The following is a 14,943-nucleotide window of genomic DNA, read 5'->3' on the forward strand; positions in this document are numbered from 1 at the left end:
CCCTACCTCTACCTTCCTACGTTTCGTCCCCTTTCCTCTTCGCTCCTTCCCCTTCCTCTTGTATCCTCCCCCCCCCCCCCAGCCCCCCTTGGTCCTTCTCTCCTCCCCCGAACTTGCTCCTTCATCTCCTCTGCTCCTCCCCTCCTGCTTTGCTCTTCTCCCTTCTGACCCCCCACTCTCCAGGGATGCATCGAGGCGAGCTGGGGGAAGTCAACAACCCGAATGCAAATCCAGGAGACCTCTGCCCTTACTGATCTCCTCCTCTCTTCTTCCGTCCCCTCAGTCTCTCCCCCCTCCCTCCCCCTACTCTCCCCTCTCCTTTCCTCCCCGCTATCGTTTCTTTCGCCTTTCCCTTGAGTGCGTCAATGTTGTCCGAGGGTAGCACTGAAAAGAAGGAGAGATCAACTCAGGCAAACTCCCTCTGGTTCCCTGTGAACCTCTTCCTCTAGATGTCAGCGGGCAACGCAAGTGAACCCCTATTAGTAAAGAGATTGAGACTGAGAGCGATCAGTGTGAGTAGAAATGTAACTGATCATAGAAATGTAACTGATCATAGAAATTTAACTGATCATGTTTTCATGTCTAACTGTTTCAGACTGTATGAGAGTGTCTCAGGCATCATACACATGTCTTAGTATGATGGGATTTAGGGGTTGGCCTGGGGCCGGGGGTTGGCCCAGTAGCCTCCGTTTAGGGGTATAGTGTTTAGGGGTTATCCTCCTGGACCGCCATCTAACTGTCACTGAGTCTGCAACCGTTCCGACACAGTTGTCCGAAAGTGTTGATAAAAAATGTGACGAGCGATGTCATGTTGTAGTTAAGACTCTCAGGGTTACTAAGTTAGCACGCCGGAGAGCCGCCGATCAGATGTCACACTGCTCCGAGGCTCAGGTCTGCCGCATCACGGTAGTTGGCACACGCGAGGCGGGCGAGATGTCGGATCGCCGGGATTCCGGGTGACGAGTGACTCAGTGAAGTAACGCCGCCGGACCGCCGGCCGCCAGGCCGCGGCGTCCGGCGGCGCCGGGCCGCGGGGAGTCCGATCCGGACCGCGGCGGCAACGGCGGCGTGACTCAGTGCCAGCGGCATGTCGGACCGGGCGGTCGGCCCCGGCGCCGGGGCTCCGAATCCGAGTCCGACGGTCTGACTCATCACTCAGAGTCGGAGTTGTGCCGAAGTTCCGACTTTGACTTGTACCCGGCCGTTCGCGACGGAAGCGCCCCGCCAGTGCGGCCTGACGGGCGCGGCCACCAGTGGTGACCGGCGTGGCGGTGACCGTCCGATCCGACGGTACTAGCGGCGGTCGCTTTGAATAAAGAGACCGTACCGGGCCGAGTGACTGAGAGCCGCTCGGCCCCGGGACCGTCCGACCGTCCCACGGGCCGACTCAGCCTCCACCGACCGAGTCGCGGCCGGGCCGCGGCGCCCGCCCGGCCGCCGGTTACTAGGCTGCACCGGTCACGGTATCACACAGCTCGATTAGGAGTAAAGCATCGGGTTTCGCATCGTTTCGAACATAGCTGACGCAGAACTTGTGTTGTAAACTGAAAGAGGCAACCATTCATCGCAAGAGACATATCATAGTACCCCCCCGCATGTTTCACGTAGTAACTTCTGCGTGGTAAACTGAATTAAAATGGATAGTACCCTGACAACGGAGATATGCTGGCCGTCATGACGGGTGATCAATAGCCGAGCTCAAGTATTTGAAATGTGTTAATATTATTTGAATATCTCATTGATCAAAGTTTTCAACCTTTCTTTTATTCCTCTGGAATTCACCCCACCCTACTATTAAGGCTTCTTTGTAGAACTCAACCTACCGTACCCCAGCTCTTCGCTATATAAAGACTACCCCTCCCTTGAGGCCATTTTCTACCCCATCATTCCAAGTCATTTCAGTCAATTCACGGATAGATAGGTACTATCCGAAGTCAGATAGGACTGTAGGGTGGGTACTCCCTACCACCACCACCCTTCTCTATATTTACACCCACCCCAACAAGCCTCGAGATCAAGTTTACCAACTTTACTACGAAGCCAGAAGACTGGGCTCTCACTGCTCCACCCCACCCTCTACCCTTCAGCCTTTTGAATTCATGACCCTACCTTGAAAGCTGTACCCTACCCTCTTTCAATCAACGGATCACCCCTACCTCATAAACAATCATTCAATAACTGCTCGAATACCCCTACCATATCTATATCTGAGAAGAATGGGTTCTTTGAAGGGGTTCGTTTCATTGTTTCCCCTCGCTATGGCTACCCACCCCCTGACGACTATCCTGTCTGAAAGATAGATTAGGGAACCCGTACTGGATTCAATATGTGTACCCTACCCGGTTTCAAGTACCCACCCTATTGACATGGTGAATTACCCACCAGGAAGGCGGTTCGACTTGCATGGGGGAAACCAAGGGTACTTTGCTTTGCTCCACCACCGCGCACCTCACCGGGTCCCCTACTACCCCACCGTGGCTGACAAAGAGCCTCTGTCCTCTTCAATGACCCCAACCTACACAGTACAGCCCAGCACTAATCAAATCAAAGGGGATTCGGGGGGTAGTCCTGTAATGTGGACTACCCTACCTCAGGACGATTGAGGTACTCCCCAAGGTACCCCACCCTTGCTCCGTCCTTCCCTGCGCTCCCTCGCCGCTCCTCCCCTGTGTGCATTTTTAGTTGTAAGCTCGTTGCTTCGCAATGCTGCAAGAGCGTACACAGCGAATTCTTCATTGTATCCTCACATTCATTGATAGATCTCAATGTGTACGTATGGCCCTCTTTTCGCGCCCTCTTTACTTTTTTAGATGTAGACTATCAGCAACAGATCTGTCTCTGTTGCAATAGAGGAACCCATTCTCTTTGGTAGCATCTTCTTCCTTTTATTTTGTCATATCTTCCATCGAATCACCATATCTCACATCTTGCGATGTCTCATTGATTTTTGTTTGCGCATGCCTCATATCGTGATAGCTGTACTGGCCCGAACGTTACACCTGAGGGAGGACATTTTTGTATTTCCTTGTATGGTCTTTTTGTCGAGGCCGAACGTGCTGTTACGAATGTGAACGATTTCTTATAGTTGCCCTGCAGATTCCCGCAAGCGATATGACAAGGTGTGTCTGAAATCTAGTGTGGAACGAAGCACAGCAGCATTCCACAGGTGGCATTTCAGCCCCGAATGAAAAGCATTACTATCACTTGCATCATATGAAGGATTCTACAGTGACCTGGTTTTACTGGAGCTGAAGTGGAACAGGGATCACGGTCCTGATTACTGAGCTATTTCAGGAATGAGCAGCAACAGCGTGGTGCAACGACCCAACTATAGCCATGCAACTCACATAGCGGCACGTGATGAATGTGCAGACAAGTATCTTGGAAATGCTGTGAGCACCAACATTGTGCGTTCGAATCATTGTCTTCCGGATGATGTTGGTAAAGAACACCTGCATGATGGGGACAGGGATAGAGACTCTCATGGTCACTCGTCGGACCTCAGTGACGACGAGGTTGCAAACATTCGTGATGAGAACGATGATGATCAGAACACTGTTCGCGTCGACAAAATTATGGCGTTGGTATCGAGAGAGAAAGAATACAACGTGTTAGTAGGATGGCCAGACAGAAACGAAGAGGCTTTCTTGCGTGGAAAGCCCGAGCTCAAATCTTTGATCCTTGATGCTACTTCATTTGATGAAGATGATCTTTTACATCTCACTTTGGAAATTTTCTTGGAAGTCGGTGTTCACGAGAAGCTTGGTATTCCCACGGATAAGATGAAAAGATTCATTTTGGGAGTGCGGGATAGAATGCTTGATAATCCATACCATAACTGGACTCATGTTTTTGATGTGATGCAAACAGTGTACAGCCTTGCAACAATGTGCCGTGCTTTTGATAAGTTGTCAGACATTCAAACCTTTGCCTTGATTGTGTCGGCTCTTTGCCACGATTTAGAGCACCCAGGTGTTAACAATCTCTTCCTGATCAAGTCAAGATCTTCTTTGGCAACACTGTACAACGAAACCTCTATCTTAGAGAAGCACCATGCATTTCGTGCTTTTGAGCTGATGTTTCATGCAAATACAGATCTGTTGTCCAGCTTTACCCCGGAACAATATGCAGACTTTCGTGAAATAATGATGAGCATCATTCTTGCAACCGACATGGCTCGACATGGAGATTACATGGCTCGTTTGAAGCAAATTTTGGCTGAAAACGAGGGTAAAGAAGGTCAAATCGAAGTGGATGAACTCTTTCTTATGGAGATCATCATCAAGTGCGCAGACACTGCTAATGTGCTCAAGCCATTCGAAGTTGCAAAGAAGTGGGCTCTGAGAGTAACAGATGAATTTTTCCTGCAAGGGGATATGGAAAGAGCTAGTGGAATGGAAGTCACGCCTATTTGCGATAGAACTTCTCAAAGCAGGGTGGCTGTACAGAAAGGCTTCATCGATTTTGTGATCACACCATTTTACACCTTGGTTGGCAACTTGCTGCCGGACTTGCTGGAGTGTTTCAAACAAATTCAAATTAACCGTCAAGCCTGGGATGCATATGATGACGCCATGTTGGTTGAAGAGGTGGGGAAACACAAGTCGGGATTGCTCCCGAGCAATGGTGAGCCGGTTTCTCTCAGGATAGTAACATGGAACATAGCTGCAGTGAACAATAACCCGTTTGAATACTGGATCACACATGGTCAAACCAGGCAGAGCGCAGACTATGCAAGTTTGATGCAAGAGGTACAGCTATTAATCGACAATCCGGAAGGACGGGACTTTGAAATTAAGGATATAATTTCCGACGAAATGGTGGCAGAAGTCAAGGCGGAGATGGAATCATTTGGATTGGAGGGTCTGGACGAGTGGGAGAACAGGTGGAAGACAGAATATAAGCATCGTTTAGCAATCAGCGGCTTTTTGAAGGACAAAGCAATTGGAAGCAAGCGCTTGATATCTATGCCTGACAGAGTTACGAATACCATCAACAGCGAGGGCTCAGTCTTGATGCGACCTTCGGTGATATCCATGTTTGATGGAGATTGTATGGGCTCGTTAGATGAATGGTGGGTGACATGGAAGGACTACATGTTTCATCGTCAAGTCAAGATCATCGACAGAAACAAACCTGGAGTTTCCAATGAGTTGTTTGTCATCGAGATGCTTCAAAAAATCGCTCACTCTAAATACCCCGCGATCACTGAGGAAGAAGAAGCCATTTCTATTCCACTACAAGTATGTTTTGTGCGTTTTCTTATTCATTGCTGATTTTTCGTAATCAGGTGATTGTGCTTGCCGTCTTTGATGCAATTTTAATTCATATTCTGAATTCGCTTGCTCCCACGACCTGGCAGCCAATCAAACGCTCTCTTTGCCAGGCCTTCAATCAAAACAAAAGTCTACAGGTTGTTATGCTCTTGTTTTGTCCGGCTGCATTGCAAATCATTGCCACATTTTCGGTGTTGACATAGCTGGTAGGTGTTATCCATACTGAAGAATACCTACTCGGACGTGGATGTATTCTTCATTCAAGAAGCAGCGGCCGGATTTGTAGATGCTGCAAAACAGGTTATGGGAAGGAAGTACATGGTGATGAGGCCCTATCTTCTTGATGGTAATGCAACTCAATTCTCAAGCCTGAATTGAAATTGACTTCTGCACAAAGGATTTCGAAATCAGAACAGCATCATTCTAGCCTCTCGCGAATTCTTCGTCGAAGGAAGTACGGAACATGTTATTCGCCTTGCCGGGGGAGGGAAATGGATCGCTCCAGGCGATCTCTGTGCAATGACCATGAAGGCAAGTGCAAGGGACTGTTCTGAACTGTGTGAGGTAAAATTGCCTTGTTAGGGAGTAGACGGGTTTCGATATCTTCTTGCCTCCTTCCATGGCGACACCAACGGCTTGGCTTCGCTGCCTGTGTTGAAGGTCAAGATGGCTTGCACGCATGAGCCAAGTCTCACTTTAGCGCAGGCCTTGCACGAAGCAATCACAACATCATATCCAGGTCTCGTTGAACGCTATGATGATACTGTAGTGCAGCGGAGCTCATGATATCTGCACAGATCATGTCTTCATATGTGGCATCGACGCCAACACACACAAGGTAAACCAGAGCCCTTGCTAACAATGCGCATGAGTGACCGTGGCGGCAGCAACACGGGTCCAACTGTCAGGGAGTGAATCACTTCCATGACGCCTTCGCCGAGATGGGGATGGACTCCTGCTGGGGTGAGCTGCTGAAGAGGTGTGGAGGAGACAGAAGCTGACAGCAGACTTGATGCAGGAGAAACCCCCAGTGTCAAGACTTGGACGACGAGGAACGCAAGGACTTACCTCCAGCCTCAGCTGCAGAAGGCTGTTGGCATCGCGGATGCAGCTCGAAAGGTGAGATGGAAGGGATAGACGGGTGTTGAGATGACTCCCATGTACAGGGCGATGTAAACTTGAAAGACTGGTTGATCTTCTATGAAAATCAGGCAAGGGTTCTTTCTTTTCTTGACAACTTGGCTTGCCATTGGAGTGACTCTTCCTTCAGTTTGTTTGCGCTGAGCAAGCTCGCGACAACACGGGTGCTCGCAACTTTGATGAGGTCTGAGGTTGGTGTGGCTGTAGCTGGTGGCTCACTCCTTACCCAGGAAATGGTTTTCCCGACGCTTCAATTTCCCTCCGATCATGCGATCGTATCTGCTTTACTCACTCGCAAGCCTTCATGAGCACTTGGTCCATCTCAACTTAATGAATTGCTACAAATCTGAGTCTCGCAGGCCGCCGCATCCCGAAGGTATTTAACCAGTTCAATATAGAAAGTTCAACGGTTCAAGTCGCGGTTTGGGGGACAGCCGCCGCTCGGCCCGGCGGGTGACCGTAGGCTAGCCCCTGCCCAGCCGAGCCGCCGGCCGTCGCCGGGTTCTCAGTTCGGGCCGCCGTTCAAGCTGTCACGAGTCAGCCGGGCTCTCTGCTTTCCTAACTAGAAAGTCCCATCAACGCCTGCAGCCGCTCTAGTGCGCCCCGGGCCCGGCCTGCCGCTTAGTGCTGCCACGGGCCGCCCGGCCCGGCGGCCCGCTCAGCGGCCCGTGGCTACCCTTGGAGGCTCCCGGCAAATTCCGAAGTTCGGTGAGAATGACGCGGGTCACAGTCCTGGCATAAACTATCATAACGTCCAATCAACAAAATTTTGGAGTAATCATTTTCCATGATGAGCCGCGCCGCTACCGGGACATCAACATTGAACAGTGAGACAAAAGCCACTTTTCCTTTGTACGGTGAAAATTTCAACGGCGAGTCCTGGGGCCGGGCAAAAACCCAGGCAGCGGCTACACATCGGAACTCCGGCGAACGCTGGGCCCGGAGTCCCGGAGTCCAACTCGCCAGTGGCACTGAGCAGCCCGGCCCCTTGCGGCCACGCCGGCCGGCGGCCGGCGTGACCGCGCCGGCGACGCCGGGTACACCGTGACTCGACACGGTCACGGACACTCAGTGAACTCAACTTAGCTCGGAGGCTGCACCAATTCTTTACTCAAAGTTAAGTAAAACATCAGTACGAGGACAATCAGGAAGCCGCTACGGTTACAGACTCTGAGGCTGGCTTGAAGATCACGCGGTGGAAGATATTACTCGATTTAAAACGATACTCATTCTTACCTCTTCGTCATCAATGTGAAAAGACTCAATTTCGCTGAGTCATCCATGAGAATCTCGGGTTGCTAAAAACAACTTGTAAGAGTAATGGTTTTGAAGAATCCTTCTTGTTTACGTTTGGATTTGTTCAACGCAACGTTTCAAGATGGCGGGCTGAACCCCCGAGAAGAAGAGGAAAAAGACGCCATCTGACAACTGCATGACCGGCGCGAAAAATGAACGATGTGGGCGTCTGGGAAGTGAAGAGGCGGGGGGAAGGGAGGAGGAGGGGAAGGCACAGAAGGACGATGCATGGAGCTACTGTACAAGAGGAGAGGACAGAGTAAGACTCTAGCGCTGAACACGACAGTACGCGTGAAGAGGAGGGGGAATGTTGCCGGGTATCAGGAGGGGCCGGAAAGGCCATGGAGGAGAGCAGGAGGGGGCAGTGCATAGGGAAGGGACGAGAAGGCGGGAGGTTGGAGAGCATAGGAGTAGCCAAATATGACCAGTGAGTTAGTGCAGTAGGTGCAAGAGTTTGGTCCCTTCTACTTAGTAGCACAAGAGAGAGATGTTTGAAAAAGGAAACCAAACTGATGTCTGATTGTACAGGAACGAAGAACAAAAAATACATCAACGCAACTCCATCAACTGGATTATTTATGGGAACACCGACTTGTTGAGACACAAGAGGCCATCGTCGACAACAGAGCGAGAGTGTGAGAGAGGAAGGAGGTGGTGGTGGAGGTAGACGGAGTACAGACAGTGAGTAGGGTGTAGACGAGCTTCAGCGGTGACTGGCTCGAGAGCGAGGTGTAACAACATCAAGGATAGCAGCTAGTTGCTATCATTGCCCATGTGCTGAAGGCCTGCTGGAGCAACCTTGAGGAAAAGGATGGAGTTTGAAAAACTGAGCGCGCAGGGCAGCATCTGCGAGGAGAGCGTCAGTGCGATGGTGATGGAGGCGATGAAGGAGATGGAGGAGATGAAAGAGCGGGTTGAGTGGCTGTCTGCCATCAGCATCCTCTTCTTCTCCATGACCTGCCTCGTCATCGCATCCTCCCTACGGGTGGCTGCTGCTCCCCCCGCTCCCTCCCTGCGCACATCGTCCACTTCAAAGGAGCCGCAGGAGAAGAGGAGGAGCTCGCCGCACAAGCTTGAGTCAGACATTGACGGCAACAAGACGTTGAACTGGGGAACCGCCTACCGCCGGCTGCCCATCCCAACTTCGAGCTTCCTCCTGCGCCCTCATGGGATCTTCAAGTCGGTCAGGGAGGATGTGCGGGGGCGCGAGCGGCACGAGGACGGGGGGTCGTCCCTGCGGGAAATGTGGAGGGCTTTGAAGACCCTGGTGGGGACGGGGCTGAACAGCATCGAAGTCTGGCGCTTCTTGTTCCTCGCTATCGTGTTGAGGATCTATAATGGGACGTGGACTGTGTTCCTTATGCTGTCGTCCTCCTTCCTGCTCGTTCAGTCGTACGCCGCCACCTTCACCCACGAGTTGCCGCACAGGCACAGCAGGCAGCATCACGGCTCGAGGCACTCGGAACATGCGGGGGCTCGATCCACTTCCTCACCTCGCTCGCCGCTGCACTCGCCGCCGCACTCGCCGCTGCGCTCATCGATGCCTCCCCCCGTCGCTGTCAGCTCGCTTGTGGAGTCGCAGATCAGCTGCGAGGACGCGAGTTCTCCGCCGATCTCGTCGCCAATGGAGGAGCGAGGCAGAAACGATGAGGGAGGAAAGGAGGATGGCGATGTGTTCTCGCGCTGCTCCAGCGAAGGAGGGTCAGGCAACAAGGGCCAGAGCCCCGTTGTCGACGCGTTTCAGTTGGCGTACGAGGACATGAAAGGCGGCCTCGGCTCTCGCTTCCTGGGCTCCTCCTGGACCTTTGCGCTCTTCTACTCTTTCGTGAGTCGCGTCAAGGACGGCCAGTCGTCTGCCGCCATCCCCGACCTGCGCGTAAAGCTGCAGGCGGCGGTGAAGGGGAAGGACAGTCTGCTCAAGGACCTGGTCGAGTCCAAGGAGTTCTCGCAGGAGGTGCTGGATGAGCAGGTGGTGCTGGACTTCTGCCGGCGCTGGCTCGAGATCCTGACGGAGATGGAGCAAAGCATCAAGAAGCGACGCTACGAGTTCCGTCACGTCTCGTCCTTGGGCACCGCCACCTACACCACCAGCGGCGCGTCTCGCTTCTGGGCTCGGGCGGTCAGGAAGGGATCGGTGACGAGGAACGGGTCTGGCAACTCGGATGCAGACGACTGCTCCTCGTCGCGCAGCCCCACCCGCTCTCCCGTCCTGAGGAACCACGACGCGATTGGCCGATACTTCGGAGGGGAAGGAGGAAGCTCGTACAACAAGCGGATGGGCATGGAGGAGATGACGGTGAACGAGGCTGAAGCTTACCTGGAGATGATGGAGGACAAGCGGCGAGCCAGGGGATTGAGCCTCGAGTAGCGCAGTAGCACCGGGAGAGGGAGAGAACAAGGAGGAGTGACGAGGGATGCGGCCAAAGCAGGAAGGCGCTGCTTAGCCTATGGGGCATGCAGAGGAGGAAGGGAAGAGTCGCATGGAGGAGCACAGGAGTTAAAAAGAGGAGCAGGCATGGGAAGAAGGAAGAGAGGGCAGCAGAAGAGAAGGAGGGAGGAGGATGGAGGAGAAGAGAGCAGATGCGTGCGACGCTAGTAGAAACGAGAATGAATCAAAAGAGTGCAACTCCTGCTGTTTAACTTCACTGTCGTTCACTAGAGGTCGAGCCGCTAGGCTTCCCTTGTTTCTCCTCCTCCTCACGCGAGCTGCTTGAGGATGTTGATGCGCTGGAACAGCCACTGCTTGAGCTCCGGCTTCATCGACCCAGCCTGTCGATTCCGGTCAGTGAGAGAACTGTAGCAGCAGCAGCAGCAGCAGCAGGGGAGAGGAGGAAGGAGTGAGCAAGGAAGATAACCAACTCGAGGACAGGAGGCAGTCCCTAAAGTGGAAAGATGGACAAGAAGAGGATAATGCTGGAGGAAGTGAGAACAGGCGGGTGATGCTGGAGGAAGTGAGAACAGGCGGGTGCCGGAGGGAGAGGAGAGGAAGTAGGTTGTTGAGGAAAGAGACTGACCGCCATGCCATTGAGGCGGGTGAGCTCCTTGCTGCGATCCTCAGCGGACTTGGCCTGCATGGTCTCGATGAACTTCTTCTCCTTGTCGGTGCATCCCTTGGGATCCTTCACGTCGCACTTCACCTCCAGGTTGTCCTGCACTTATTTCAGTCTCCTCCTCCTCCTCCTCCTCCTCCTCCTCCTCCTCCTCCTCCTCCTCCTCCTCCTCCTCCTTCGCTCGACAAACAGCTCATACTTACTCCATCTTTCCAATAAGCACTCCTCGTCTCACACTATCACTAAAGCCCACCGCAATCCTCATCCTTTCTGCTCCTGCTCGTGCTCACCTCAGTGAATTTCTTGAGGTCGTCAAGGGATCGTCCGCCATTGTAGGGCTTGCCCTCCTTGTCTCCAGCAGGAAAGTACTTGATGGTGGGGTAGCCGCTGACACCGTACTTGGAGCAGAGCTCGTTTTCCTGCCATCAAAGTCATCGGGAGGGATCGCACCCAACCGACTTGGCATGCCAAACAAAACACGGGACCAGGGCGGGGCTCGCATCACAAGAGAGGAGGAGAGGGAGGAGTCTGCGTCTTCTTCTTATCTTACTGCATGTCTCACCTGGGTACAGTCGACATCGCCGATAAGGACGGAGGAGGAGGCGAGGTAGTGCTTGCCCAAGTCATCCCAGGCAGGCTTCATGGCCTTGCAGTGGCCGCACCATGGCGCGTAGAACTTGATGAAGGAGCCCTTGCCGGAGTTGAAGACTTCATTCTCAAAGTTCTTCGAGTCGAGCACGACCGGCATGCCCATCGCTTCTCCCGCCATCGCCGCCGCTGCCGCCGTCACCAGCATCCACTTGCTCGCCATGTTTCGATGTAGCTACTACCCTCTGTGTGACCACCCCCGACTTTTGTACCCCTACCCTAGGTTGGGTCCACCCTCTATTCTCAATCCTTCCCCGCTCTAGATTCTACGAAAGACTTCAAAATTCCAGTTGAATTTTGAAACTTTCGAATTTTAATTCAGATAATTTCTGTAACAATTCATGATTTGTTCCGTACCACCCCAGCATACAAGAACCCCTACCCCCTACCCTTGAGATGAGCACGTCACCTATATCCACCCACCCCTTCACTTCATCTTAATTCCCACCTCCACCCCATCAACCATGCACCCTACCCCTTCGATGGCCTTATGTGATGTTATACTGACCCCCTACCTCTTCTTCGACTGATTTGACCCCACCAGGGCTAATACTGGTGCTGCACTACCCTACCCTCACACCGAACACACATGTTGGATCAGAAGATGAACGTACCCTACTACCCCCTTCTTTGTACAGGAGAGCGGGGTACTTTGACTGACCTTGCTGCCGCGTGGCAAGTCGAAACTTGAGTGAATAAATTTGAAACTTTAATTTGAAGCTTCAAAAGTTTTTGAATAATTTAAAATGTTTTAAGATTCAGTCATCCCTTCAGTGACTCCGGGCCCGGATACCCCCCATCCCACCTCTGACCACTCTTACACCCCACCGGAGGCCACCGGGAAATGGGTGACAGGACAATCCTGAGGAGGAGGAGGAGGAGGAGGAGGAGCAGGAGCAGGAGGAGGAGGAGGAGCAGGAGCAGGAGCAGGAGCAGGAGCAGGAGCAGGAACCTTCTTTCTGCAAGGGAGAACGTAGGAGAGGAGAGAAAGAACATTGAGAGAGAAAGAGAGAGATAGACTGACTGGCAGAGAGAGAGAGACAGAGAGAGACAGAGACAGAGAATCAGGCCTGTGGAAGCGAATAAAAGACAATCGGGTTGAATGCAAAGCCAAGACATAATGTTATGACGATGACATGTCCGTATCATGGAAATGTGATAAATAGTGTATCTCAGCAGAGAAGCGACAAGAGGAAAACAAGGAAGATGAATTTAAGAAAACGTTTAGACATGTGTTGCATTTCTAAGCAAATAGCTGAAACAGGATCAACAAGCAAGGTTCTGATCATGACCGACGTCTCTCGAGCTCAGCGAGCTGGTGATTCTTGTTGCTATACCTACCTATGGAAACGCATGGAACGAGGGGGGGGGATTTGGGTAGAGGCATTCACGGGAGGCAGGAGGAGGAGGAGGAAAGAGGGGAGGGAGAAGAGCAGGAGTCACTTATGGTGGGTTCAGCATTTGCCCGAGGCTCTTTCTTCTCCTCCTCGCTGTCAGCTGCCATGCGTTCGCCTTCAACCCCGCAGCTCCTCACGCGATTTTCCAAGGTTAATTGTTGCCTGCCAACCCCTTCTCCCCTCTGTCTCTCTTCAGTCTTCTTCTTCTCCTCTCCTCTCCTCTCCTCTCCTCTCCTCTCCTCTCCTCTCCTCTCCTCTCCTCTCCTCTCTTCTACCTCCACTTATACTTTATGCCTGAACCAGCATCAGGACGTCATCCTGTCCTTCGAGCCCGCAGCAGCAGACCTGCTGCTTCTCTGAAGCTTCGAATGGTCTCGCAGGTGATAAAGCACCCTTCCTACATGTTCGCTCTTCTGCTCGCATCCTTGCCTCCTCTCTTTGTCGTCTGACTGTCTGTCGGACAACGCAGGAGATGGTTCAGGGAGTCGTAGACGCGTCTCAAGCTGGTCTGCATCTTGCCTTTGCAGGTGCATCCTAACTCAGATCCCTACTTGTCTTGCTCCTCCTCCTCATCATCATCATCATCATCATCATCATCATCACCATCATCATCATCATCATCATCATCACCATCACCATCATCATCATCATCATCATCATCATAATCATAATCATCATCATCATCACCATCACCACCACCACCACCACCATCATCATCATCATCACCACCACCACCATCATCATCATCATCACCACCACCACCACCACCACCACCACCATACGTTGCCTCCTCTTCCTGCTTGTCCTCCTCCACCACCACCATATCCTCCCCCTCCTCCTCTCTGTCCGCCTTCTGCTTCCCTTCAGTTTCCTCTCATCGTCACTTGTCTCTGCCTTCTCCTCTCGTCTCTCCTCGTGCTGAGGTCATCTGAAGACCAGGGAAGCAATCTGGCAGGGAAATTTTTCCAGGTAACGCAGGGAAAACATGAGCATGAGGGAAAGAAGGAGAGGAGACGAGAGGAGAGAAAAACATGAGGAGCAGCGGCAGGAAGCAGGAGCAGGCAGGAAGTCTTAGGAGCATGCAGGCGAGTCTCCTGCCCTACCTGGCGTTTCTCTACTTCCTCAACAACAACGGGGCGAAAACACCCAAACTATCAGGATTCGGCTTCGGGGTAGATCTCTCCTCCTCCTTCTCTCTTTCCTTCTCCCTCCCCCTCCTCCTCCCCCTCCCCCTCCCCCTCCCCCTCTATCTCCCCCTCCCCCTCCTCCTCCCCCTCCCCATCTCTCTCCCCCTCTCCCTCCTCTTTCTATTCCTCTTCCCCTTCCTCTTTCTCTTCCTCTTCCTCTTTCTCTTTCTCTTTCTCTTTCTCTTTCTCTTTCTCTATACTCTCTCTCCTTCTGCTCTCCTCCTCCTCCTTTCTCTCTCTCTCTCTCTCTTGCTTCTTAAATTTTGCTTCAGTTTCTCCTCCTCTTCGTCATCGCCACCATACCTACAGGCATCATCTCTAAGACGGTGAGAAAGCAGCAGCAGCAGCAGCAGTCTTTGATGTGCCTGCAGGTCTACGGAGTCTCACTAGCAGATGTTGACTGGCTGCATGGAAGTGCCGAAGCACTTTTAACGGTAAACGAGGGGGGGGGGAGGAGAGAAGGGAGGAGAGAGAGAGAGAGAGAGAGAGGAGGAGGAGGAGGGAGATACAGAGAGGGAGAATAAGGAGGGGATCAGGAGGAGGAGATGAACAGGAAGGAGCACAAGAAATGATCAAGGCTTAGGTCACAAATATTCTCATCGCGGTTGGCTTTCGGGATGCGATGAGCTCAGGGACAGCTGAGGGTGAGAGAGGAACGTTGAAAATCGTTGGTAAGAAAGCAGAGCATCGTTCCTCCTCTCCTCTCCTCTCCTCTCCTCTCCTCTCCTCTCCTCTCCTCTCCTCTCCTCTCCTCTCCTCTCCTCTCCTCTCCTATCCTATCCTATCCTATTCTCTCCTCTCCTCTCCTCTTCTCGCCCTTGTTCCATTACTCCTGCCTCATCTTGCTGCGTTTCTTCTTGCATTTGCTCTTCCTCTCCCTCTCTGACTCTTCTCAGCCATCGCGATTGCTGCTCTTGTTGCTGGTGCTGCAGCTATTGGAAGTCCAGTG

The 14,943-nt window shown here is 52.4% G+C and overlaps 5 protein-coding genes across 5 annotated transcripts; 4 read left to right on the forward strand and 1 right to left on the reverse strand.

The window, feature by feature from the left end:
* Positions 1–3,575: 3,575 nt before the first annotated feature.
* Positions 3,576–4,514, forward strand: GUITHDRAFT_70918 (hypothetical protein; the record flags this gene model as incomplete). Its single annotated transcript, XM_005833068.1, has 1 exon — positions 3,576–4,514. A coding segment is annotated over one exon (939 nt), but the record flags the coding sequence as incomplete, so codon positions are not given.
* Positions 4,515–4,744: 230 nt separating this feature from the next.
* GUITHDRAFT_152541 (hypothetical protein) lies at positions 4,745–6,766 on the forward strand. Its single transcript, XM_005833069.1, has 12 exons — positions 4,745–5,243; positions 5,291–5,413; positions 5,487–5,622; positions 5,674–5,807; positions 5,859–5,936; positions 5,982–6,015; positions 6,074–6,114; positions 6,164–6,239; positions 6,295–6,395; positions 6,443–6,487; positions 6,547–6,600; positions 6,647–6,766. Exons 1-12 carry the CDS (start codon positions 4,818–4,820, stop codon positions 6,722–6,724), a joined length of 1,326 nt encoding a protein of 441 aa, XP_005833126.1. The 5' UTR covers positions 4,745–4,817; the 3' UTR covers positions 6,725–6,766.
* A 1,837-nt stretch (positions 6,767–8,603) lies between these two features.
* GUITHDRAFT_152542 (hypothetical protein) lies at positions 8,604–10,336 on the forward strand. Its single transcript, XM_005833070.1, has one exon. The coding sequence runs from the start codon at positions 8,665–8,667 to the stop codon at positions 10,078–10,080; it is 1,416 nt and encodes a 471-aa protein (XP_005833127.1). The 5' UTR covers positions 8,604–8,664; the 3' UTR covers positions 10,081–10,336.
* A 73-nt stretch (positions 10,337–10,409) lies between these two features.
* On the reverse strand, positions 10,410–11,510 carry GUITHDRAFT_157801 (hypothetical protein; the record flags this gene model as incomplete). The annotated part of the gene is made up of 4 exons (XM_005833071.1): positions 10,410–10,481; positions 10,727–10,861; positions 11,053–11,181; positions 11,325–11,510. The coding sequence occupies 4 exons, from the start codon at positions 11,508–11,510 to the stop codon at positions 10,410–10,412; spliced, it is 522 nt and encodes a 173-aa protein (XP_005833128.1).
* A 2,376-nt stretch (positions 11,511–13,886) lies between these two features.
* On the forward strand, positions 13,887–14,518 carry GUITHDRAFT_70974 (hypothetical protein; the record flags this gene model as incomplete). The annotated part of the gene is made up of 3 exons (XM_005833072.1): positions 13,887–13,979; positions 14,267–14,320; positions 14,366–14,518. The coding sequence occupies 3 exons, from the start codon at positions 13,887–13,889 to the stop codon at positions 14,516–14,518; spliced, it is 300 nt and encodes a 99-aa protein (XP_005833129.1).
* Between the last annotated feature and the right edge of the window lie 425 nt (positions 14,519–14,943).

Source organism: Guillardia theta (genome assembly GCF_000315625.1).
Source record: "Guillardia theta CCMP2712 unplaced genomic scaffold GUITHscaffold_32, whole genome shotgun sequence".
In the NCBI taxonomy this organism is placed as follows: domain Eukaryota; class Cryptophyceae; order Pyrenomonadales; family Geminigeraceae; genus Guillardia; species Guillardia theta.